Consider the following 24781-nt stretch of genomic DNA (forward strand, 5'->3'; position numbering starts at 1 on the left):
TGCCGAGTCGAAGAATGAATTTCGCAAACACCCAAGGTAGGAAAGTCAGGGAGAGGCTTTTATTGAGAGATACAGTGAGAGGTCAGAGCTCGTGGCTCATGCCAGGACGGAACAAGAGAGCCTGTAGTGGTGTGTTGCCCTACTAGGGGTTTTGTAGGTGGTTGAGGATTTTTGAGAACTGGATAAAAGCTTAGGGGTGTGGACTTGTTAAGTAATGCCTGAATATTTAGAATTAACTTAACACAAAGAATTTCCTGCTCTGATTTCTCCCTGAGATACTGGTACTGGCGTCTTGGCGTGGGAGCATATCAAACAAGGCCGCCTGCCCAGCCCCCAAGGTGGGCTGAGGTATTGTTTGCTAAAGAGTTAATTAAGAATTTCTAACTTGGGTATTAAATGCAATCTTATCTTTAAGGTGGAATCCTTCTTGCCTTTTACTATGTTGTTTATGCCTGGGCTTACTTGCTAAATTAGTTGCCCAGTGTGCAAAATCACATCTGATCTGAAGGAGAAAAGACAGCACAGAGGCCTGGGCCTTTTAGCATGCTAAAGTGAATCTTACACATGATTATAAATGATTAGCATAATAAAAACATGTGCTACTCTTCTTTATCTGGGGAATATTAACTGATCTCGCTGAAGAATGACCCTAGAGCTGTGAGAAACACACTCACTGGTCCAAATTTCAATAAGTGGACACGGAGATAAAGAGAACAGGGGAGCGATACTTTAATGATGGTCTTGCAAAATCGGGTGTCCGGTGAGCAGGCACGCCTGGGGAGATTGGCGCCAGTAATTCATCTCCTAGTGCGCGAGTCCCTCCCCTGGTTCCTCATTGGCTGAGAACCACAGGGTTCACATTGTTCCCCAGACATCGCCTAAGCCAGTTACATCTTTCCCTTGTATTTGTCTTAGTCTTACTGGTAGGTCTGAAAAACTCAAACAGTATGTACAGCCAGGCCCTTAGCAGTTCCCACCCACTCTCAGCCCGAGCGGCTTCTACCTCGTGGCCCTTTGTTAATACCTGTTAAAATGTTTTAAACCTCCTGGTGGGAATAAATCACATTTAGGTTTTATGCTGTTTTCTAACAGAGCTTACTGTTTAACACAGTCTTAAACTAGGGGGGCTTTCCTTGCTCTAAACTAGGGGCTAGTTACACTGCTCTGACAGCAAACTTCGTGCCTTGCTTTTCTGGAGGCCCCCACCCTGTTCTGTCTAAGCCCATGGTCCCTGTCTCACTGAGAGCTCCCCTCTGCATGCTGACTGGGATGCTGCTTGATTCACGAATTGTTTGATAAGGGCAATGAGATCTTCAAATTTACTCTGATTTGTTTTTTAACAGCACAAACTCTGATGAACCATATAGCAAGTTTTTGAGAATCCAGTCATTAAGAATATAGCGATTTCTACCATTTGCAACAACATGGACGGAGCTAGAGAGTATTATGCTCAGTGAAGTAAGTCTGGCAGAGAAAGACAAGTACCAAATGATTTCCCTCCTTTACGGAGTATAACAACGAAGCAAAACTGAAGGAACAAAATAGCAACAGACTCAGACTCCAAGAAGGGACTAGTGGTTACCAAAGGGGAGATGTGGGGGAGGCCAGGTGGGGATTGAGGGGTATCATGATTAGTGCACATGGTGTGTGGGGGCACGGGGAAGACAGTGTAGCTCAGAGAAGACAAGTAGTGATTCTATAGCATCTTACTACACTGATGGGCAGTGACTGCAATGGGGTGTGGTGGGGGATTCGATAATACGGGTGATATAACCACATTGTTTTTCTTGTGAAACCTTCCTAAGAGTATATATCAATCATACCTTAATAAAATAAAAAAAAAAAAATGACGATGGGGCAACTAGGTAAAAAAATATATATAGCGATTTAGTGGGTCTGAGATGAAGGCTATAAATTGTTGGTAGGGAAAGGACCCTCTGAAAGCCTTTCTGAAGGAGCAGACACACAAACTGCTCATGAAGATGTCCCTCAGCACTGTCCTCTGCTGGCTTGCTCCCTTCAACAGAGGTGATGACATTGCTCTCAGGAAGAGACTGCTTCAGAAGTAATCATGATTTATTCAGTCCGTCTGTCCTTGGGTCTGCTGGGGACAACCACTAATCCTCTCGCCCCTCCCCTGGCACCTCCGCAGTGACAGTGGCCCACTGCCCACATGTGGAGAGGTGCAGAGGCCCCAGGGGCAGCAAGCAGCCTGGTCCCCCGTGCTCGGTATCCTCCCAGGGCAGGGGTGCTCCTCTGTCATCATCCCCACCTGCTGTGGCTTCAGGGCAGGTGGAACAGCACAGAGTCTTCTCTCCCTGTCCCTCCCTACAGCCCAGCATCACCCACAGCCCCCATCCCTGCCCCTGCAAGCCAGTGTCCTTGCCAGGCTAGTTAGTTACTCAGAGCTGGGAACGAGTGGGGACTTTGTGGGCGCCAACCTGAGAGCGTGAGGGGATGGCTGAGCCGCACAATACACCCACCCCCTCGGCCAGGAGGCTGGAAGGCCCTTCAAAATGTGTGGCCCAACTCTGCGTCCCCATTTGTGAGCAGGCCCCGTGCTGTCTCTTCAGGTGGGGAGGACAGGAGGCTGCTCGTGGTATCCCTTAGGAAGACACCCCTGCCTCAGAGGAGGCCCAGGTGAAAAGATCCCCACACCATCTGCCTGCCCAGAGGGGAAGGGGTCCACACAGCCCAGCCAGACCCTTGAGTCTGAACTGGAAGTCCATGGGGCCACAGAACCAAAGCTGCGGTAGACAGCGTGATGGGGCTGGGCCACGTGGCATCATGTCTCCCCTGAGGCCTTGGACCTCAAACCCTGGAGGTATGGGGGCACCATGTGCTTGAGGTGCTCAGAAAGAAGGCACTTGCACCCTGTTGACAGGAAGAGCTGTAATCAGGCCCTGGGCCTTGCAGAGCTTTCCCTGGGCCCCCTGGAGTGGCAGCAGGGCAGCGGGACAGAGTTCCAGCATCTGAGACCTCTGCCAAGGAGGTAGCCAGGCCCTTCAAGCTGAATGGGATGTCATGTTGTAGGAGGCTTTCATCAAGGTCTCCAGGAAGAACTGTTCGTCCTCCAAGAAGTCCCGGTCCTGAAAGGCACAGCTGGTGAGCAGTCACCCTCTGGCTCCCTCCTGTACCCAGGGCCGTGAACAGAGACACCAGCTGGCAGGGCGAGGAGCCAGGTGGAGCCTTGGGTGCTAACTGCACCTCTCCCCACTTATTCCCTGGCTCTGGGATGCAGCTGGGGCACGGGAAGAGCAGGAACACTGGGGTGAGGCAGGCCAGGTCTCAGTCCCGGTGAGGCCACTGTGAGCACATGACTTCATCCCACAAACCCTGTCTGTAAGCTGGGTGGTTCCACGACCCGCCTTGTCGGGCCCTGGGGGGTAAAGGCTCATCAAGCACCTGCAGCTTTATAGCACAGAGCCTGGCACGCAGGATATGCTCCTGAGTGCTAACTGCTCTCGTCACTGTCACAGGGTCTTTGTGAGGTTCAACGGTGATGGCTGCACGGAACCTGGCCTACAGGGCAGGACTCGGATGCTCACTGAGCAACCTGCAGTACTGGTCTCCTCTCGGGGGTGGGCTCGGGACGCACTCCTTCCCGCCTCTGCCCTGAGCTGCTTGGCAGCAACGTGAACTCGGAGGACCCCAGGGCCAGGGAGTCGGGGGGCCTGGGCCGGACTCACCTGCTCAGCTGTGTGTCTCAGCAGCGCCAGCTCGGCGTGGAGGTGCAAGGAGCCCAGGCCAGCCAGCAACGGGCTGAAGCCAGGAGTGCCAGGAGCAGGAGTCAGGGTGGCTGCAGAGGCGGCAGGGGGGGCCCGGGACAGAAGCACTGTTGGGCAGGCCAGCCTCAGCCCGTCCCCCAGGCCTTCTCTCCACGGCGGGCGGATGCCGGTGCACCGAACGGGCACCCGCCAACTGACAAAAGCCTCTGCTCACGCTCATAGGATCTAAGCTGGCAAAGCCAGTTCTAGGGATTAATTCAAGGGAAATAATCCGGCAAAGGTGCAGAGATGGACGTACAAGGTTTCCACTGAGATGCTGTTTAGCTTAGTGACAAAAAAAATCACTTCATAGGAAATGAGCAAAAACATGAGCTTATCAGCCTTTTAGTAAGAAATTATGCTAAAAATTATGATTAAATGTTTAGTTACTGATATGAAAACATGCTCCAGGTGTATTACTGAATGAAAAAAATCAAGGGACAAAAAAACGTATGTACGTCAATTTTGTTTTTAAAAACATACAGTGTAGAAAGCTATGCACAAAACTGTTCAGGGTAGGTCTCCGTAGACAAGAGTGGGGCTGAGAGTGATGTTTTGAAAGTAGTTCTCGCTCTACTTCTTATTTATTTTTCTATAATTAACATGCACTACTGTGCAAGGAGGGAGTAGCAAGATGACTCTAACCCCAGCTGCCACCAACCTGAGTGGCAGGATGCTCCTGGCATTGCCCTGCTCAGGGGTGAGCTGAGCCTATGTCCAGCCTTCTGGGAAAGCTACTTACCACTCAGACAGGAGGCTTCCAGGCCCTGGGCCCCGGGGAGCGGCTCCTCGTGGCTGGAGGGCAGGGTCTGCTGGACATGGTCCAGCTGCAGCCTCTGCTGGGCCAGACTTAGATGTCCCTGTCCCAGTGCCCCAGAGAGAAGGACGTAGCTGGGAGGGTGGAGATGGGGGGCACCGGTCGGGGCAGCCAGAGCTGGGAGGGGCCTTGCCTGGCGCATGTGTGGCTCCTGTTCCTGCAGCCACCGCTGTTGCACCAGCTGTAGCTGGGCCTGTTGCCCCGATGGCACCTGCAGGGCCTCGCGCAGTGCCCGCTCCCCCTCCTCATGCTTTGCTGAGGCCACCTGCCGGGAGGCCACTGGCTCAGCGGGCCGGCTGGGGTCAGACTGCCCGGGCCCCGTACGGGGTCAGCCCGGTACCTGGCTCGTGCTCTCCACCTCCTTGGCACGCAGCCTCAGGCGCAGGGCCACAGCACTGACCCTCTCCTTCTCCAGCTGCACCTTCTGTCGCTCCCGCTCCAGCGCCTCCCGCTCAGCTGCCAGCTGGTCCTCCTGGGCCCGGAGCTCGCGCGCCCTGACCTTCAGCTCTGCCTGCTCCTGGAGACGGCAAAGCCTTTGCTGTGTTCGCTTGGGAGTCGGGCTCTGCCCAGGGTTTCCAGGCCCCTGGTGCGCACTGCCTTGTTTCCGACCCACCCCGACCCTGGGAGGAGATGGTGGGGCAAGGCTCCAAGGACCAGCCACAAAAACCTGGGCTCCAGCCTCAGTACTGCCCCTCACCCCTGGGCTCAACTTCTCTGAACCCGTTTCCTCATTTCTAGAGTACGTAAGTCTGGGGTAATGGGAACGTGGTGAGGATTGAATGAGAAAATGGGTGTAAAGCACCTGCAACAATGAAGGGAGTTGCTATTTGTGCTTATTATTGGTTTAGTCCCTGTATTGTCATCTACGGCTAGGCTCCTTGCTAAGCTGATGCACCCTGGCGGTGCAGCGGGCAGTGAGCACCAGGGAAGGAAAGGGCCAGGGCCGCCCAGGCTTCCACTGCTGGAGACTCTGAGCCCTACCTTGGCCAGGCTGATGAGGGCACCCTCCCGCTGGGTGTCCACCTGCAGTGCCCGCTCTGCCTCGCGCTCGGCCCGCTCCTTACTCAGCTTCTGCTGTGCAAAGAACTCGGCCCACTCGGCTGCTAGCCGCCGCCGCTCCTCCCCGCACTTGTGCATGACAGACTTCTGCTCCTCCAGCAAGGCACTCTGGGACGAGGGGATGAGGGCACAGGGTGCGCATCCTTGGGTGCAATGGCAGGGACAACCGCTGAACACGGAGTGGCTGGACCCACCTTGGCCCTCTCCAGCTCCTCGCGCTCCATGGTGATCTGCTGGACCATGACCCTCCTCTGCTCCTCCAGTGCGCGCTGTGTGGACTCTGCCTTGGACTGCTCAGCATTCACCCGCCAGCGTTCCTGCGGGTCGAGTCAGGGCTGAGAGCACACTCCCCCTCAACATGCCACCTGCCCCCATCAGGTCTGACTGCTCCCTGGGGAGCTGTGCAAACCCACTGCATCTCTGCACCATGCCACAAACGCTCCTTGACAGGGAGGTGCAAACTAGGGTGCCTGAGGGGGCCTGCCAGGCCTAGCCGCTGGGGTCAACTGTACCAACGCTTGGGAACCACCTCGGAGAGGCACTGGAGGGCCAAAGGACAGTAACACCCGTGCCCTGAATCGCCAGCCAGAGCACCCTGCCTGGTTGTCTCCCATCAAGGCAGGCAAAGAGCACAAGGGTGGTGCATGTCTGCAAAGGGATACGGAACACACACAGCATGAAGTTAGAAGCTTAACTGTGCTTGGCCCGATGAAGCAGGGGCTTAATGAAGTCACCAAATGAAGGACTGAATAAAGATGGTTCACAGTATAAAAATATTTACAATTGACCCTTGAACAGTGCAGGGTTTGGCATGCTGACCCCCACTGAACAGTTGAAAATCCACATTAACTTTTGACTCCCCCAAAACTTAACTAATAGCCTACTGTTGACACCATGTTGATAACACAAACAGTGGAGTAACATGTATTTTGTATGTATTATATACTGTAGTCTTACAATAAAGTAGGCTAGAGAAAAGACAACATTTTTCCAAATTGTTGCAGATCTCCAAAAACCTTTCCAATGTATATATTGAAAAAAATCCATGTGTAAGTGGGTCAGCGCAGTTCAAACCTGTGTTGTTCAAGTGTCACCTGTATATCTACATTTGATACATCTATAGGATATATATGATATCAGTGGCTATCTCTGGCTAGTAGGTAATTTTAATTTTCTTCTTTACTGTTTCTGCATTTTAATTTTTTTCAGTAAAATGTGTCGTATTTAAGCTAGTACCAAAGGTATTATTTTTTGAAGAATAAAGCTTGTTCTTATACATGAATGAACTGCAGGGAGTTCACCGTGTGTATCTGTTACAGCTCCGGGTGCAAGAGCATTTCCCCCAATGCCACGGGCTTTGGAAGACAGATTTGAGTCCCAGGAGGAAAGTGGGTGGTGCGGCTGACGGGCAGAGGAAAGGCTGGGAGCTGAGGCGCGAGGAGGGGCAGGGCTGCCACCCTCGGGTGCCCTGGGGGAAGCTGGCTGCTGGCAGAAGGACAAGCCACACCTGCTCCAGGAGCCGGCTCTGTTCGCCCAGGCGCGCCTCCATCTTCGCGGTGACCTCCTGCAGCCGGCTGCGCTCCTCCTCCAGGTCCCGCTGCTGCCGGGCCAGCCTCTCCTGCAGCACTGGGGGCGGCCCGCAGGCGCTCACTGCCCGCCCGCCTTCCCACTGAGAGGAGGCGGACGGGCGAGACGGGCGAGGGGGAGGGCACGCGGCCGGGCTACCTCGGAGCTGCCCGTCCCGCTGCTGGGCGCCCAGCTCCCGCTCCTGGGTGGTGGCGAGGTGCGAGGCCTCCACGCGGGACTGCAGCTCGTGCAGGTTGCCGGAGAACTTCTCCATCTGCTCGATGATGCCATTCAGGGACCTGGGGGAGGACGGGGTCACCTTGGCCTGGGGACCCAGCACCAGCCTCAGGAAGGCCGGGCCTGGAAGGCGCACGCACCGCGTGTGGGAGGTGGCGCTGGTGACCGCGTTGATCTCTCGGTCCTTCAGCAGCTTCAGGTGCTGCAGCTGCTCCTCATGGTCCCGGCGCATCTCCAGGATGGAGGCCCTGAGGGGCAGTGGGGAGGGCGGCTCCCTGTGGGACAGGCGTGCCTCTGGGCAGGCAGTGCTCCCAGAGCCTCCTCTCTGCCTCTGCAGGACACTGCCTCAGTTTCCCTGGCTCCTCTACCTTATCTGTCCTGGTACCTCAATGCCACAGCCACTCTAAGGCCTGTTGACTCTGTTTTTCAGCACAGGACACTTGACACTTGACACAGAGAAGATAGGTGTGCTAGCAAGCTTTGTATTTGGCCAGTCTGAGTGGGGTTCAGGCCTCTCTGCCCTCACTGACCTCTAGTCGGCCATGTTCTTAGCTCAGCTGTCATCCAGAAAGGCGGCTGGGTGGGTACACTGGCATGGCACACCCCTCCAGGTCGGTCTACTCAGACCAGAGCAGGCAGTGGTGAGTGGATGAACCTGTGCTGAGGCTGCCAGGTCCTGCCTGAATGGCCAGGGGCCCCTCAGGCCCTGCGGGGACGGCCCCCTGACTCCTGGGGGCAAAGAGTCTGAGTGCTTGGCCTTGGTCCTCACCCAAAAGGCAAGCCTCAGCTGCTGAGCCACAACTGGGGGTCTAATGGGAACTGGCTTTCTCCGGCCATCCTTGAACCCAGCTCGCGCGGCCTGCCCCCCGGGCCTCGCCCTCACCGCTGCAGTTCCTGGAGCCGTTCCATTTCCTGGTCCTTCTCCTGTGCGGCGGCCGCCAAGCGCCGCTGGTGCTGGGCTGTGAGCTCGGCGCGGGCCTGCTCGGCCTCCTGGCAGTGCGACAGGTACCGGGCGGACAGCTCCTCGTTCTCCCTCCGTAGCCGCTCTTCCCGTTGCAGGTATGAAGTCTCGAGCACCTTTACTCGGCTTCTGCCAACAGAACACCCAGCCGTGGGGCTTGGAAAGCGAGGGTGGCCACAACCTGTGGAAAGCCAGGTGGGAGAACTGGGGCCACCTGTGGGCGCCCTCGATGAGCTCCAGATCAGCCTTGTGCCGCTGCTGCAAGCTCTCCAGCAACAGCTGGTGCTGCGTCCGCTCCAGCTCCAGCTTCTGCACCTGGGAGGCGGCAGGAGGGACGGCGTGGAGGGAGGGGAGGCGGGCTCCCTCAGGCTACCTGGGAAGCCTTCCGGCCCTCAGCGGGACCCCCTCCTGCACAGCCCTGCCCCACAGCCAGCTGCCCCTCACCTGGGCCTCCAGCTCTGCCAGCCGGGCCTGACTTTGCAGAAGGTCAGCCCGAAGCTCAACAGTGCTGCTCTGAAGCTGCCTCTGGTATTCTATGCTTGGCAGCAGGCTCCGCGCCACGGACTCTGGGAGCAGGGGCTGCAGGAGAGGGCGAGTGATGTTCCAGGTTAGGAAGGAGACAGGGGCTCAGCTGAGCCCAGCTACCTCTGGCCCTCAGCTCACCAGACCCCCCAGGCCCTGCACCTAATCAGTGGCTGTAGACGAGGCAACGATGTGACATCAAAAGGTCAAGGACGAGGCCTGGGGTCATGCAGTCCCTGCATCTCCCCTCTTAGGTCTGGTGGGAGAATGTGTCTCCCTTCCTCCCTCAGGACAACGTCCCCCTTACGACACCGGCCCTTTCTGTCAGGCCTCAAGTCCCAGTACAGACTCGGGTTCCTGCAGGCTGCCCACCACCCACTGCCCATGATCTCCAAAGGCACTTCTGGGTTATGCTCCTGGGGGCTAGGCCTCCTCAGGCTCAGGGGTCAGAGGTGACTGCCACACCTGGGAAACAGAGGGAGGTAGGCAAGGATGTAGGAGGCTTTCTGGACGGAACAGCAGGATGGCTGCAGCCCTGTCTTCTGACAAAGCATTCCCAGCCTGCCTGGGTGCCACCTCTAATTCCCTTGGGTGCCAGCACGTTAGCACCTAACTCTGCCCCAGAGTGGCAAAGCTCTGTTAGGAGAGTGCTGGGTGGGGTGAGCTCTCTGACACCATGACATGCTCTTCCCGGCAGGCTGTCAGGTCAAACCTCTCCCTGATGCCTCTGATCACTGGAGAACTGCTCCATGGGCACAAGACCTACACCTGTTTCCACAGCCCTCCTACCTGGACAGGAACAGAAAGTCCTGTGGGTTCCTGGGAGCTTGGGAGCCAAACTGCAGGCTCTGAAAATCAACAGCAAGAAATGAGTGGAAGGTCCAGGGGGCCAAGGGGGCTCGTGTGTGTTAGGAGAGCCCAGCTCCACTTGTCTTCGGGAGCCCTGAAGGAGGCGCAAAGTGCCTCTTCCTTACCCGAGTTCAACCCCCAAACAAAGCAGAAAACAAACCAATGCCAGAGAGGTCTCCAGGGGCTGTTCCCTTCTTTAGGTCACCTGCATGGAGGGCCAGGGTGTCCTGGTTCCAAGTCACAGAGGACCTGAGGACAGAGACGGGGAGGGTGGCAAGAGGAATGACAGCCTTCTGTGCAGGATGCAGGAGAGAAGGGGAGGGTTGGCACGGGCAGTAAAAGAAGACATCAGGTTCAGATCATTGACCGGAAAGCCCGGAGGCTGGTGGGTTACTAGGAGTGAGGTCTCAGTTATATAAAGGAGACTGGGACCTGCCTCAAGTCCCCTTCATCAGCAGTCCTGATACAAGACACTGAACACCACACACCACAGTGACCAAGTCGGAGCCCAGCATGGTCATCTGTTGTCTCTAAGGAAGGAGGCCCAGGCCAGCCCTCACCTGGCCTCTCGCCCACCCTCAGTCCTGGCTGCAGACATACCCCGAGGTGGCAAGCCTGGTGGGCGGCTTTTGTGTGGCTGTCCCTGAGGTCCCTCCAGCAGCTGCTTGCTTGAGTCCTTGAGTGCTGGCAACGGGCCGGCTGAGGAAGCAAACATTAGAGTAAAGGTGGCAGAAGGTCCAGGCCAGGCTGGATGAGGACGGGAAGCTGTGTTGCCTTCCCTCAGCCCTCCTCCTATCCCCACCATCTCATCTTGGGAGGCTAAGCCCCTGCCTTCCAGTGCCCTCTCTGGCCCCAACACCCACTGGGGCACAGTGAACGGGCACTGACCATCTGATGATAGCCTGAGGAAGGACAATGGACATGTCATAGACACCAGACTTAAGTTCAAACTCAAGTTCAAGGCCTTGTGCTGGATTCGACTTTGCTGAGCCTTAGACTGAGGCTCTGCTCCCTCCTTCCCAGGTCCAGCTGCCTTTGGGCTCCTCTCTTCCCGTCTGGTATTCCCACCCCCATCTGCTGCTCTCAGGGCTGGCAAGAAAGCTTTCCCCTGGTTTCAGGTCAAGGGCAAAGCTTTCTTCCCCATTCACCAAAGACAGGGCTGGGTGATGTCCCTGGCCTGTCCCACAGTTGCCCACCTCCCCTCCCCTTTGCTCTGGCTGCACAGCACTATGCCAATTCCTCCAACCCATCCAGCCTTGCAGCCATTTTGCCTTCCTGCCCTGGGAGGTCACTCCCTGTGCAGCCTCACAGGACTGCCATTCGGTGGCATCCCCCAGGAATGGCCTCTTAGCCACTGTGTCTTCTCTAACACAAAGAGCGCAAGCAAACCTCAGCCCACATGCGTGCCATTCACTGCAGTTTGGGCCAGCAGGAGCACAGTTTGCAGGCTGTTTTTGGTTTTTTTTTGCACCAAGGGCACCATAGGCAGAGCCTCTGCTTGGAGGCACGAGGATGGCTGTGCGTTTGTCACATTAGAGCACCCTCTGTCCCCTGCCTGATCAAGTGAGCACCTGTCCCCATGGTAGCCAGGGTATGAGTGTGAACAGCCCCTTAGTCCCTCGTGGCCGCACCTGGGTAAAGGTGGGGAGCCAGAGGCTCTCTCCGTAGTACCCAAAGAGGGAGAAAACGCAGCTAAGAGGAGGCTCCCTGCCAGCGCTCCTAACTGCAGCCAGGAGATGGGCAAGGTCGGCCCCCCACGCCCCTGCCCAAACCTTCCTCCGCCAGACAGCAGCCCAAGCCCATACCTGTCGGAGGGGGGCTGGCCTGCTGCCCCCACGGAGTTCTGGCCCTCAGAGGCCTTGGTGCGCTCCTCGCGGGCCAGACCTCGGGACTTCTTTCGAGCTAAGGCATGGCTCAGCCAATCCTCCTCCTCCTCTTTCTCAGCAGCTCCCAGCTGGGAAGCCTGGCTGGCTTTGGCAGGGGAACCTGCACCCTCGGGTGGTGGCTTTGCCGTTAAAGGCAGCCCAGCTGGGGCAGCCTGCTGGCCTGGGGCGGAATGTTGGCTTTTGGGAGCGGGTAGCGAGGGTGTGGAGAGAGAGGAGCCTCCTCTTTTAGCCTCTCTGGTGGGAGAGGGAGGGAGTGGTTCTGAGTTGTCCTTGAGGCCCAACCAGTCAGCTCCTCCCCTCCTGGGGTGGGAGGGGCTGGGTGTTGATGGGCTGCTCTGTTTGGCGTCAGGTTCTGCCTTGGGGTCGGTGCCACCTTCTGCTAAGAACCTACTTCAAGATAGAGAGGCGAGGTCTGAGGCAGGGCAAGCAGTCCACCCCACGAGCCCGACTGGCCTTTCCCCCCACAGCTGGGGGTGACTATGAGGCCCACACCAAGGGGTCTGTGATGCCCAGGGCTCTGCATGGCCAGCCTGAGGCCCAGCAAGCACATGGCCTGCACCAGCTCTGCAGCAGAGGCACTTTGAATTCCAGCCCATGACCTGGGGACAATGCCATCCATACTGAACAGAATTACAACCACAGGCACATAAGTCAGAGAAAAATCAGTTATCAGGTGGTTTCGGGTTTTCCACCAATAGTCATTTTGTTATTAGTTTGTGTACTTGGCCATCTCCTGTATGTGTTGCTGGCCAATGGCAGTAGGCCCCAAGTTTAAGAATACACTGGGATTGGGAAAAAATGTCAGTGTGTACATAGCATCATTCAGATCGAAAGGGAGGCTGATGAAACGAGTGTGTTAACGACCACCAAGTCCGGGCAGAGTAGAAGAGAGTTCTTTGTATTGTTCTTATAACTTCTCTGTCGGTTTGAAATTATTTCAAAATAGAAAGTTTAAAATATGTACTGGGAGAAAAACTCCACATTGAGAACATTCTTCCACTAGCTTAATGTTCTGTTGCAAAGTGGGGTGACAGCCCTTTCGGGATCGTCATGGCAGACCTCAGGGCTGTGCTCCTAGGGAGCAGGGTTTGAGGAGCCAATGGAGCTTAACGCTCCTGTTCCCTAGGACTGGAGGTTTCATCGCTTATGGTGCTAAGAGGCTACGGGTGCAGCCAGCCTTCTGCTCCTTGGGGCCTTTCCTTTGAAAGAGGCTGGGGGCAGCATCTGGCCAGGCTCCTGCTGGGAGCCATCTCCACTGCATGGCCTGGACTGGTGAGTCTGGGCAGCATCCCTCATCCTCTGGCCACAGAACCTGCCCTGAACACCCTGGCTCCCAAACAAGACAGCAGCACGGGGGAAGGCTGGGGCTTTCTCAGCGGGCAGCCTGCCTCTAGGTCAAAGCTCCCCACAGGCCCTGTTTACCTGACCAACTGCCGGTGGGACTGCTGGCCCTTGGAGGAGCCCACGGTGGGCTGGTAGGCCCCAAAGGTGAAGTCCTCGTCATCCCACGTGTCTTCTTCGTCTGTGAAGTAAGGAGTCTGTTATCCAGAGCAGGGGTAGTCAAACTCTTCTGTGGCTGCAGGATTGTTCTTGAAAAGCTGAACCGGCAGCTTGACATGTAAGGTCAGTCAGCCAATTGCTCTGGAGGAAGCAGGGCTGAGGGGCTGGGCCTGGGCGTCAGCTCTGTGACTCAGACCCAAGCACAGAACATCATCTGGGAGCTATAAAAAATGCACTATGGGGCCCGGCCCCACCCCAGACATCCTTTAGGTAAGGCCCAGTGAGCTGTGTCACCAAACGATTGTAAACGGATGCTTTGAGAAACCCTGGTCCACAGTGTTTCTCAAACGGTGAGCTGTTGTTATCAGGTTGAGAAACCAATTTAATGACTCACAACCAATGTATTTATAAGTCAAAAAGCATATAAGTAAAAAATAACAGGGTATTGCAAGGGCTAATTATTATTTCATGACACTTATGTCTGCTATAAACGTGTAACTATGAGTGTAGAGCTCATTTCTTGTTACGGGTCTGGGGGTCCACCACCCCTCCCCCCGCCCCGCCGGCTCCCTCACCCGGCGCCCGCTGGTACTTCCTGTTCAGCTCGAACTCCCTGTGCTCCCCGGGGCCCGGGCGGGCCAGGAGTTTGGAGGCAGTGGCCCGACCCAGCAGCTCATCCAGCGTGGAGCGAGCAGGGCGAGGCCCTTCCCTGCAGGACAGGCCGCGGGGCAGGGACGTGTGAATACCGGGGGCTCCCGGGGGGCCCACCTTCTCCCGACCCTCTAGCCTTCCCATGGGTCTGAGGCAGCAGCCTGGCAGGGACCCTCTGCTCACAAGGACCCTTGCTGGTCTCCCGTTTGCCTCCTCTCTGCTTTGGGGCTGTCTCCAAACCCCAGGGCGGCCATGATGTCATCCCCCTCGTCAAACAGAAATTCTTCTTTCTTTCGGACCGGGGTGTCCCCAGGAGTTAGAGGACTAGAAGGACCTAAAAGACAGAATGTGGCACAATGCCCACGGCCTCCATGCCCTCAGCTGCGATAGCTGCGCGGGGGGAGGGGGCGTCTCTCTGCAGGGCTGAGCTCCGCATGGGGCAGGGGACCGGGCACAGCAGCTGCTTCTCCCACCCACGCCCGGCCTCACAGATCCCACCTCTCTGCTCTGATAACCTCTGTGGTCCCTGCCTGGGGGGGCCTCTGGGTCTTCACTCCAAGTTCAGCGAGCCTGCCACCAACTGCATCTCTCCCCGGATGACTTAACAAGCCCACCACCCCTACCTTGATCTCTGACTGGGGCTGGGCTCTCTTCCAAAGCTGTTATACTCTCTGTCCTGAGTGGCTTCGTGGCGGTTCCTTCCTCTTCGTCGGAGAGAAGTCCTGCCAATGGGTCTTCCAAGTCTCATGGTCAGAAGGGAAAGTACAGGTCAGACCACACGCTTTGTTCAGGGAAACAAGCCCTGCGCTATGCTGGGGGAGGTTTCACTGGAGTGGAGATTTCTAGCTGCTCTAGTACATCCACAAGCCTCTCAGCACCTGGAGGGCGTGGACTGTGTAAGGGGGGCTCTGACGCAGGTGACACAGACTGGGCTCAGCAAGGGCACGGGGAGCAGGACAGCAGCCCTGGGCTCTCTTGCTGGAGAACCGCCCTGGCTCGCCCTTGGGCTCCCAGACTCCGCTGTCTGCACAGCCTTCTGAAAATGTTCCCAACGCATCAGAAGAGAAGTAACACATTCATGCATTCATGAATAGAAAGGGAATTGTTCCTGTGCTTTTTAACGTCTTCAGTCTGATATATGTATGGACAGCCTCAAAGTCCTTGCAAATAAGTTGTCCAAACATCTGGGCCAATGCAACATTACTGGTCCCTCCCTGGCTTCATCAGTGGCACAGCTGTCTGCTTCTCGTCTGATGCACAGCAACATTGCCCAGGGTGCTCCACTCTCAGAGCTGCAGTGCCCCAGAGGTGTGACTTGGGGGCCTGCGGTACCTTCACAGGAAAACTTCCTGAACTGACGCCCAAAGCTGCTGGGAGGAGGTGCCTTCTTGGTGGGAATGGTGTTCCCTGTAAGAAGCAAACAGAAGGCAAGGTTGGGCCTGGGCTCTCCTGGCCAAGGTTCTGCCACACCCTGATTGGGACCACTGGATGGCACGCACTTCTTCCTGGGGGTGGAGAAGGCCAGAGGCTGGGTCTACACCTCCCCAGTTCTCACTCAGGCTCTGGCAGGGAAACATGGGCTGGAGGCTGCCTCCTGCCCCCTGGACACAAGTCACTCCAAAGAGCCATGCATTTGGGAGATGCACAGGCTACCATAAAATTCTACCATGGCTCCTCCAGGAGTGGCCGTGTTGGACTGAGGGACTCAAACGGCCCTACGAAGGGAGGAAGCTCAGCCTGGCCCTGTCCCCAGCACACACACTAACACACTCAGTTAGCGCCTAGCCCCTGAACCAGGCAGAGAAAACCCACAGGACAAGGGAGCTTCCTCTGGGCATCTTCCATGTCCCCAGAGTGTCCCAAGATTTGAGGAGCTATCTCCCACTCACCTTTCTCATCGGCTATTAACATGTTGGCAGGTTTGGGATTACTAGGCAACTCTTCTTTCCCAGAGTCCTTTGCAGCTCTTTTGCTAGAGGCTAGATTAAACTTCTTCAGACCTAAGAGATCGGCGTCCATGTCATCCAGATCCTGGAAAGGCAGGGGGAGGGCGGAGACCCCACAGGTGCTCAGCTGCTGGCTATAAGATAGCCCCGTGCTCCAAGCAGACAGGCAGTGACGCCGCCTCCACTTGCCAGGGGGACAAACGGGGACTTGGGTTGGGGAACTGACCCTGACAGGGTTACAGAGCAAGGACACAGACAGGGCTGGAGCACCAGGTCTCACATGTTCTGTCTCCGCTAAGCCCAAGGGTCTCGGATTAGTGCCTCTACTGGGTCTTACTAGCACTGCTGCCTTGAAGCCAGAACGATGCGGGGGACTAAGACCTGCCTTCAGCAGCTTCTCACTGAGTCTTAGCAAATGTGGAAGCGTTGCTCGCAGTGGAAACCAAATAGCAGCACCGTGGAATTAAGACTCCCAGAGGGATTGCCACTGGGCAGCAAGAAGGGGCCCGAGGCAAAAGACACCCCTTTCCACAGTCAGAGAAACTTGGCCCCCTTAACCTGACTTGGGTGGCGAACTGCAATCAGAGGCAGAGGTGTGACGAGGGCGCTGTTCGGTGTGTGACTGCTCTGTGGAGATGGCAGTGAGACTGCCATGAAGCAGCCAGGCGGCGGGCGGGCAGGGCTCTCAGCACAGACCCGCTGAGGACTTGGACAAGGGGAGGAGGGCACCCTCAGGAGGGCAGTTGGCACCCCGGGGGCAGGACAGTGAGGGATCAAAGGAAAATGAGGAAACTCTTCAGGGACAATGTGAGTTGGGAAAGAGAATGGAACCAAAGGTAAGCAGGGGGGAGTGAGGGTTCAGCTCGTGGTTCTAGAACAAAAGACTCAAAGTCTCCACTGAAAGCTGAGTCACCGGACTCAAGGGTCATGCCCAGGGGTCCCAGCTGGCTGGCCCTGAGGAAGAGCAGTTTCAAGGGGAGGTTAAAGAAGCCGCGTCTGGAGCCAAGAAGGGAACAGATGCCCGCTCCCTCAGGGCGGAAAGCAAGCGCTCAGGGACCCTGGGTGAGGTGGAGGGATGGGAGGCCTCGGTGCTGCCAGACAAGGTGGGGGGAACACAGGGCCACCTAATGTTCTCGACCCGGCCAGGCTGCCCGAGGCCGGCGACACTGTGCTCTTATACGCTGTCCAGAATTTATGTCTTCGAATTCCAGGGCAAGGATCAGTTTGGGGCTTGGTCCGTTAAGAGGGCAGCTGTAACTGAAGGGGAAGGCAGGCGATGTGGAGAGAAATGGGGAGAAGGGCTAAGAACAAGCTTTAGAGGAGACAGTCTCCACTTCTGGCTTCTCGGTGGTGGTGACGGAGGGTGCCAGCCCTATCTCACCAGAGGACTATGGCATGGCGTGTCCCTGGGTGGGCGAATCTTTATAGGCCAGGAAACTGACTTATAGTCAGAGGGGGAAGAAGGCAATAGCTCATGGATGGGCTCCATTCTTGCGCTAGGAAGGGCTCAGAAAAAATCGAAAAGGGGGAAATTAGAGGGAGGATAAACGCTTGGCACAAACATCCTGCCCCCACAGCTGCCCCGGTTCCCAGGGCCATGCGGCTGTTCCATTACCTTCATAGGTCGGAGCAAAGCCTGCGGGTCTGCGGTGATGTCGGAAACCTGAGTGCGCAGGAGGGCAAGGACGTGCGTGAGTCAAGACCCAGTAAAGCTCAGGACTCCAGCCCTTGTTACTCTGCTTCTGTCAGGGCACACAGCTCAGCAGGAGCAGAGCTCAGCCAACGGAGCGTAGGGAGGAGGGTCCTGCCCTCACTGGGCTTGGCTATTGTCTGAAGTCAAACCTGCCCAGTGTGGAGACTGAGGAAGTGCTGCCACTTTCTGTTTCTGCCAACTGGAAAGACCACTTCCACCACAGGAAGGCCTCAAAGGTGCCACTTGCCACCCATGTACCTGGACAAATGGGGAGGCTGGTGCTAGACGGGCTGACGTCCAAGGCCCCCAACAGCTGTTAGGGGCTTTCTAGAAACTTAGCTCTCTTACTGGTAGGAATGAAAAGAAGTTTCTTTGGGTCCACTTGGCAGCCCTTGGTACTGATGTATTTAAGAACAAACTGGCTTTGCAGCGTCTTCTAAACGGTTCTGTGAGCAGCCTCTCGGCCACCACACACATTGCACTGCCTCTGGGGATGAGCTGAGAGGATGGGGCGCAGGGAACAGCCTAGCCTCACCTCCGCATCAGCTCCTTCCAGGCCTGCCATGGTGCTCAAGGCGTCATTTTTCAGGAGGGACCTGCGAAGGGGTGGAATCAGTACCCACCCACAGGCCCAGGGCACCAGGTAATTCTAAGAAAGAGTGTCTTAGACAGTTCAAGTGGATTTCGAGAGACACTCTTCTCTGAGGAACAGAATTGCTAAAAGGAATTTCACATGCTACCTATGCAGAGATTTCCAACTTATTTTTAAAGCAGCAGAGCCCCTTTAAAAATAAACTGTTAAGAACACTGGGTAAGAGAGCTAAAATGCCTGAGCTAAAATGAACGTGGAGGCCAGAGCGCTCACACTGCTTCTCAACTGCCAGGAGAACTTTAGAAGGACAAATACAATCTGAAAATCACCCATCTAGGCTGATCCTCTTCTTCTGAGGATAAGAAAATTGAGGTTCAAAGAGGTTCAGAAATTTCCCAAGGTCACAGAGTAAGTCACAAATGTAGGCCTAGCAGCCAGGACTTCTGCCCTCCAGTTCAGCTGTTTTTCTACCTGCCGGGCTCCTTCACTGACCAGGAGCAGAGGGAAGAAGGCCATGAAGGTGGGGCACATAGTAAGTGGACAGTGGTGGGTAGCGAGGCAAGAACCTGTGGACTAAAATGGGTCATGGCTACCCAAGCCGGTCTGTGCTTACTTTGTTCTAGCCCTTGAAGAAGGAGGCACCTGAGCTACACCCATGGCATCTCTGGCACATGAAGCTAGTTTAACAGGCTTCTCAGGTAGTGTCACTGGAAGAAAACAGAAGAGATGCCACTCAGCTACAGAGAACTGGAGTCAAGGTGGCAAGGACTGCACATGTCCCACCGAGCTGTCTCCAGGCCTTCCTGCTGAAAGGGCCTGTTTGGAGGAAGGAAACCAGCCGCATGGAAGGTCCTTACATAATCTTTTGAAAAACCTGAACAGGGGAGGGGGCAGTGTATTTCCAAGTAGGAAGTCAACCCTAAATGCCAACTGGTGCCAAATGAAGAGCCGTAGCCCACCCATCCACCCCATGGAACTGCAGGGAGAACAAAGCACTTCCCCCACCCACAGTTGTCAGTTGCAATACACAGGCTTGTGTTTCCTGGGTTCTTCTGGGCCAGCTTGGGGGAAACCTCAGCCTGGCTGTCCCTGGAGCTTTCCAAGACCCTGAAGCCCTGCTCCTCAGTACAGCAGACGTGGACACACAGGAGAAGGGACTAGTACCCCAATCTAGACGAAACTCTACAACTCAGCAAGCAAAGAGACAACCCAGTTTAAAAACAGGCAATGATCTGTTTACAAAGAAGATATATAAACGGCCCCAAACACATGAAAATATGCTCAAAATCATTACTTATTAGAGAAAGTACACTGAAAGCACAAGATGCAACTTTATACCTACCAGGATGGCTGTAATAAAGAAAGAGGCCATAAAAAAGAATGAAATCCTGACATCTGCAACAACATGGATGGACCTAGGGACCATGCTAAGTGGAATAAGTCACAGAGAGAAAGACAAAAACCATGTGATTTCATTTATATGTTTTGTTTTTTAGAGTCTACAGACAAAACATAGACTCATAAACACAGAGATCTGACTGGTAGCTGCCATGGGCAGGTATGGGGGTATAGGTGGTTGGGATAAAAAAGTACAAATTATAAAATAAATTAGTCATAAGGGTGAATATACAGCATAGGGAATATAGTCACTAATACTGTAATGACTTTGTATGGTGACAGATGGTAACTAAACTGTGGTGAGCATTTTGCAATGCATATGACTGTTGAATCACCATATTGTCTGAAACCAATATAACATTGTATCTCAACCCTATTTCAATTTTTTAAATTAAGGTATCGATATACAATCTTATGAAGGTTTCACATGAGCAACATTGTGGTTTCAACATTCACCCATATTATCAAGTCCCCTACCCCACCCCATGTAATCACTGTCCATCAGCATAGTATGATGCTAACTCTATTTCAATATTTAAAAAAAGAAAACAAGTACATGCAAGGATGTAGAGAAATTGGAAACTTCTTATACTGATGGTGCAAATGTAATGGTGCTACTGCTGAGGAAAATAATTTGGCAGTTCCTCAAAAAGGTAAATGGAGTTACCACACAGTCCAGTAATTCTACTCCTCAGTTTATACCCAGAAGAACTGAAAACATATATCCACATAAAAACATGTACATGAATGCTCATAACAGCATTATTCACAATAGCCTAGCTGGAATGTGGAAACCACCCAAATATTCATCAGCTGATGAATGAAAAAAATGTGGTCCATGCAAACACTGGAATATTGTCCAGCTGTGGAAAGTAATGCAGAAAGGGATGCTACGCTGCAGCCAGACCTAGAAAATGCTGTGGTAGGAAGCCACGTACCATAGGACTCCATTTGATACAGAGCGTCTAGAAGACCAAGGAGAAAATAAGCAAATATGTGGCTGTCTCGGGGTGGGAGAGGGGAGAGTGACAGGCCCTGTTAATGGGTGTGGCTTCTTTGTGATGAAAATGTTCTGGAATTAGATTGTGGCGACAGCTAAACAACTTGGTGAGTATACTAAAAACCAACAAGCTGGGAGAATATATTTGTGAATGACATATCCGACAAGGGGTTGATATCCAAAATATATAAAGAACTCACACACCTCAACACCCAAAAAGCAAATCACCCTATTAAAAAATGGGTGGAGGATATGAACAGACAGTTCTCCAAAGAAGAAATCCAGATGGCCAACAGGCACATGAAAAGATGCTCCACATCACTAATCATCAGGGAAATGCAAATTAAAACCACAATGAGATATCACCTCACACCAGTTAGGATGGCCAGCATCGAAAAGACTAAGAACAACAAATGTTGGCAAGGATGCGGAGAAAGGGGAACCCTCCTACACTGCTGGTGGGAATTTAAACTAGGTCAACCATTGTGGAAAGCAATATGGAGGTTCCTCAAAAAACTAAAAATAGAAATACCATTTGACCCTAGGAATTCCACTCCTAGGAATTTACCCAAAGAAAACAACTTCTCAGATTCAAAAAGACAGATGCACCCCTCTGTTTATTGCAGCACTTTTTACAGTAGCCAAGATACGGAAGCAACCTAAGTGTCCATCAGTAGATGAATGGATAAAGAGGTGGCACATATACACAATGGAATATTACTCAGCCATAAGAAGAAAACAAATCCTACCATTTGCAACAACATAGATGGAACTAGAGGGTATTATGCTCAGTGAAATAAGTCAGGCAGAGAAAGACAAATACCAAATGATTTCCTTCATTTGTGGAGTGTAACAATGAAACAAAACTGAAGGAACAAAACAGCAGCAGACTCACAGACTCCAATTAGGGACTAGTGGTTACCAAAGAGGAGGAGTGGGGGAAGGTGGGTGGGGAGGGAGGGAGAAGGGGATTGTTGGGGTACCATGATTGGTGCACATGGTGTGTGGGGTCACGGGGAAGACAGTGTAGCTCAGAGAAGACAAATAGGGACTCTGTGGCATCTTACTACACTGATGGACAGTGACTGCAATGGGGTTGGGGGGACTCGATAATAAGGGTGAATGTAATAACTACATTGTTTTTCTTGTGAAACCTTCATAAGAGTGTATCAATGATACCTTAATAAAAACAAAAAAAAACCCCCAAAACTGCACACTTTAAAAGAGCAAATTTTATGTGAATTCGATCTTAATTGAGAAAAAGAGAAGAAGCCTAAATCAGGGGGTTCTGGGGAAGAGGTACTTACTCTCATCCCCCAAGAGGTCACCAAGGACATCATCAATGGAGCCTGGAACAGAAAAGGAGCTGTCAAGACTTCAGGAGGAAAGAAAAATGTCCTAGTAAGCCTCATGCCTGAGGCCTCACCCCAGGACCGCAGAGTTCTCAGATGTTGGGCTTAGCCTCAGCTCTTTCTTCATTGGCCACGAGATGTCTGCTAATTCTCTGACAGTCACAGTGCCTTGATGAAAGACCCGAGGGTAGAAATTGAAATAACTTCCTCAAAGGATGATGGTGAAGATTTTTAGTAGAACCTATATTCAATGAGACACAGGCCAACAAGCCAGTCTTCCAGACTCTGAACAAAGCCCCATGTGCTTCTTGCGGAAAAGTGACAGATTTCTAAGCACTTACAAGCACCTTTCATACCAAGAGCCTCCTTGTACCCTTCCATCTGAGACCGCCTGAACTGGTCTGGAGGCATGCTTCCTTGGCCATCTCTGATGGGGGCCTGTGGGGGAACCCAACACTCATACTGCATTGGTTCCCGCATGCAGCCTAAGTGCCTTAACTGCCCTTGATCCCAACTGTACACTTCTGGATACAGAGCCCAAGGAGAAGGACTTTCCCCCAAGCCCCATCCCTAGTTTCTGAATGATCTGAGGGCCAATGGGGCAGCGGTGGCTTCCAGGGAGTCCCCCTAGTGAGACCAAAACTGCCTGTGGAATTACAGGGAAATCAGCAAGCTCACACGGAGAATATTTAGACACAGACATATCTAAGTGATTTCTGGACCCAAGGTGGGGGAACTATTTTGGATGTAAGGGCGATGCTCTGTCTCTCTTCACTCACCTTTCAACCCCTTCTTGGTTTTGGGTGCCTAAAATGGGAAAAACAAGTGATATCAACAGATTCAAACAGTGAAGGTGTATTGAAACCAAGAATGCAGAATAAATTGTTTTGCTTTTTGCCAAGTCACCAGAAGAAAAGGAACACCAGTGGCATTTAGACACAGAAGCCCTTTATGGTTTCCTGGAGTTTCTGAGAATAGACTCATTCAGATTGTGGAAACAGTCCCTGCCAACCAGCAGTGGCCCCACTGCAGTTGCCATCCAGTGGGCAGAACTCTCTCCTTTTCCCTGATTTCCGTACACTACACTCGAACCCTCCCAGGCTGGATGTACTGTGACAGGGAATGTTTTCCTCTGTTCTGATGCCTGATGCCACAATACCAGCAAGAGATACTTAAAAATGCTTCCAGCTGGATATTTAGAAGCTCAATGCTTAAAAAGAAGTTTGATATCAATTCTACTTCCCAGCTCTTTTCTCTGGGGACCTCATCCTGGCCCTTGTTACCCAGCCCCCAAAGTACTTCATGTGGCCAAGGTTCTGAGGGTGGAAGTGGGATGAGGGGGTTCATATCTCCATACATCTTACCCTGCATTCTGCCATCTCAAGGATCTGGGGGCTGCTTGCAAGCTCCTTCACAGTGCTGTCCAGCTCATTTGAAATTTTGCCCACACCAGGCTCATCTTTCCTAATGAAGAAAATTCAAGTAGTTAAAATGACATAGCTTTAACAGTGCTTGGATCCAAAGCCTATCAAGACTTCTCCTACTTTTACCCATTCAAGAGGTCAAAACCTATTTCCATATATTAAAAATTCTTTATACCAGGAGCAACTCAGATGCAAAACAAAGTGCTCTGGGTAACTTACTGAGCTTTCCAAGGCCTCACAATACTTGCATGGAGTACAGTGGCCCTCATCCCTTAACCTTCAAGAGGGTGAGGGAGATGGCAAGGACCCACCTCAGAAAAGAGGTGGTGCCTGGCACTCCTGCCAATACACCTTCCTAGGCCACACCCAGGACTCCTTTCTATGTAGCATTCAGCACAAAGAGCAGATGTGAGCACTGGTTACTCCTTGACACTATTTTTACCGATGGTGGAAGATTTCCCTTCACACTAACTGTAAGTTCAACTCACTCCATTAATAGAGAACTGTTTTCCTTAGAGTTATGACTTTCTCCCTTCCCCTCCTCAATGTTACCAAAACCGACTTTTCCCAGGCCTTGGGAGAAAGGAGTGAGGGCGCCATCTCTGTTTCTCTGGTGGTGTCCTGTCCTGTTATTAAATAAAAAGTTTATCTGGGGTTATGTACAGATGCCACTCTGAATATTTGTGTTTCTTTCTCTGTAATGACAATTTTGACGGCCTGGAAGTCCAAACATGTTTTGTCTCATATCACATCCATGAACTTAGGCCACCTCCTATTGATCCTGCCCCAGCCTGACAGACCGCGGGAATTTCTAAGGTTTGCCAAGGTCAAAGGGCACAGGGTACCATAGCGTCATGGCATCTGCTCGTCCGTGCCAGGCATTTTAGCAAGGGCCTTTGCGAGGGTCCTCTCGGAGTCAACCCTGTCCCGAGACTGCGCGTCCCTCCGTGCGTCACCCTTCTGCGCGCCCAGACCTTCTCGGCCCCGCGCGCAGCCGAAGATCCTTCCTGAAATCCCTGCCCCTGAAATCCCCCGGTTTACGCGCCATTCGCGGAGGCGCAGTCGCTGGGACCTGCCCCAGCCATAGGCCCTGGTTCCGGTTCCTCTCGAGCGCAGCTGGTCAGGACTCCCGCCTCGGAGCTCCGCGGACTCTCAATCGTCCAGCCCCCGGAAGAACGGCGAGGCGCGATGCAACCTGGGAGCTGTAGTCCGAGGTCCGCTCACCCGCGGGAGCCCAGGAGGGCACGCCGATATCAACTACATTTACATTTCCCAGGGTGCCCCGCCGCAGCCGTTAGTTGGGCTGGACCTCCGTTTGTCACTCGGCACGTTGCTAGGAGCTGTCTGAACGCCACTCCTGGAACAGGGCGCCGGGCCTCTTCCTCGCGCCCTTCCTGAGGTCTGGAGGACTGTCGGGGCTTGGACTCCAAGCCCGAACACCTAATTACACCAGCACTCCTCTAAGGGCTGACTCGTAGCGGCGTGGAGGGCTTGGGAAACGCGTTATCGATATATTGACATATAATTACGCACTTCGCCCACGAACCAAAACTTAGGCAAG

The 24781-nt window shown here is 53.7% G+C and overlaps 1 protein-coding gene across 7 annotated transcripts; it reads right to left on the bottom strand.

Annotated features, from left to right (window-relative positions):
* Nucleotides 1-36: 36 nt before the first annotated feature.
* On the bottom strand, nucleotides 37-24383 carry FBF1 (Fas binding factor 1). Of its 7 annotated transcripts, none has more exons than XM_057501715.1 (29): nucleotides 24195-24383; nucleotides 23161-23260; nucleotides 22576-22603; nucleotides 21752-21793; nucleotides 18660-18753; nucleotides 17990-18050; nucleotides 17377-17424; nucleotides 15705-15846; nucleotides 15148-15222; nucleotides 14439-14558; nucleotides 13999-14149; nucleotides 13740-13873; nucleotides 13087-13186; nucleotides 11584-12051; nucleotides 10379-10477; nucleotides 9939-10027; nucleotides 9719-9777; nucleotides 8852-8986; nucleotides 8622-8722; nucleotides 8330-8536; nucleotides 7587-7694; nucleotides 7369-7508; nucleotides 7151-7269; nucleotides 5838-5960; nucleotides 5566-5751; nucleotides 4925-5101; nucleotides 4510-4849; nucleotides 3690-3799; nucleotides 37-3089 (listed from the first exon to the last, which is right to left on the bottom strand). In XM_057501715.1, exons 1-29 carry the CDS (start codon nucleotides 24266-24268, stop codon nucleotides 3006-3008), a joined length of 3714 nt encoding a protein of 1237 aa, XP_057357698.1. In that variant the 5' UTR covers nucleotides 24269-24383; the 3' UTR covers nucleotides 37-3005. The 7 variants fall into 7 exon arrangements, with proteins under 7 accessions (XP_057357698.1, XP_057357700.1, XP_057357699.1 ...); XM_057501717.1 differs by lacking the exon at nucleotides 24195-24383 and adding an exon at nucleotides 24066-24180 and having other exon boundaries at nucleotides 11584-12054; XM_057501716.1 differs by lacking the exon at nucleotides 17377-17424 and having other exon boundaries at nucleotides 11584-12054.
* Nucleotides 24384-24781: the final 398 nt, after the last annotated feature.

The sequence above is a fragment of the Manis pentadactyla genome, chromosome 4 (assembly GCF_030020395.1).
Source record: "Manis pentadactyla isolate mManPen7 chromosome 4, mManPen7.hap1, whole genome shotgun sequence".
Taxonomy (NCBI): domain Eukaryota; kingdom Metazoa; phylum Chordata; class Mammalia; order Pholidota; family Manidae; genus Manis; species Manis pentadactyla.

What these genes read in the sequence shown, in the direction of transcription:
- FBF1 (XM_057501715.1), bottom strand. Translation starts at nt 24,268, where the DNA reads ATGGCGCGTAAACCGGGGGATTTCAGGGGCAGGGATTTCAGGAAGGAT. An exon ending in CTTTGCTCCGACCTATGAAG is followed by an intron (nt 15,847 to 17,376) that starts GTAATGGAACAG and finishes CTGCCTTTCCAG; the next exon opens with GATCTGGATGACATGGACGC. An exon ending in CCCTCATCAGCCTGGCCAAG is followed by an intron (nt 5,102 to 5,565) that starts GTAGGGCTCAGA and finishes TGCCGTCTCCAG; the next exon opens with GAGCAGGCAGAGCTGAAGGT.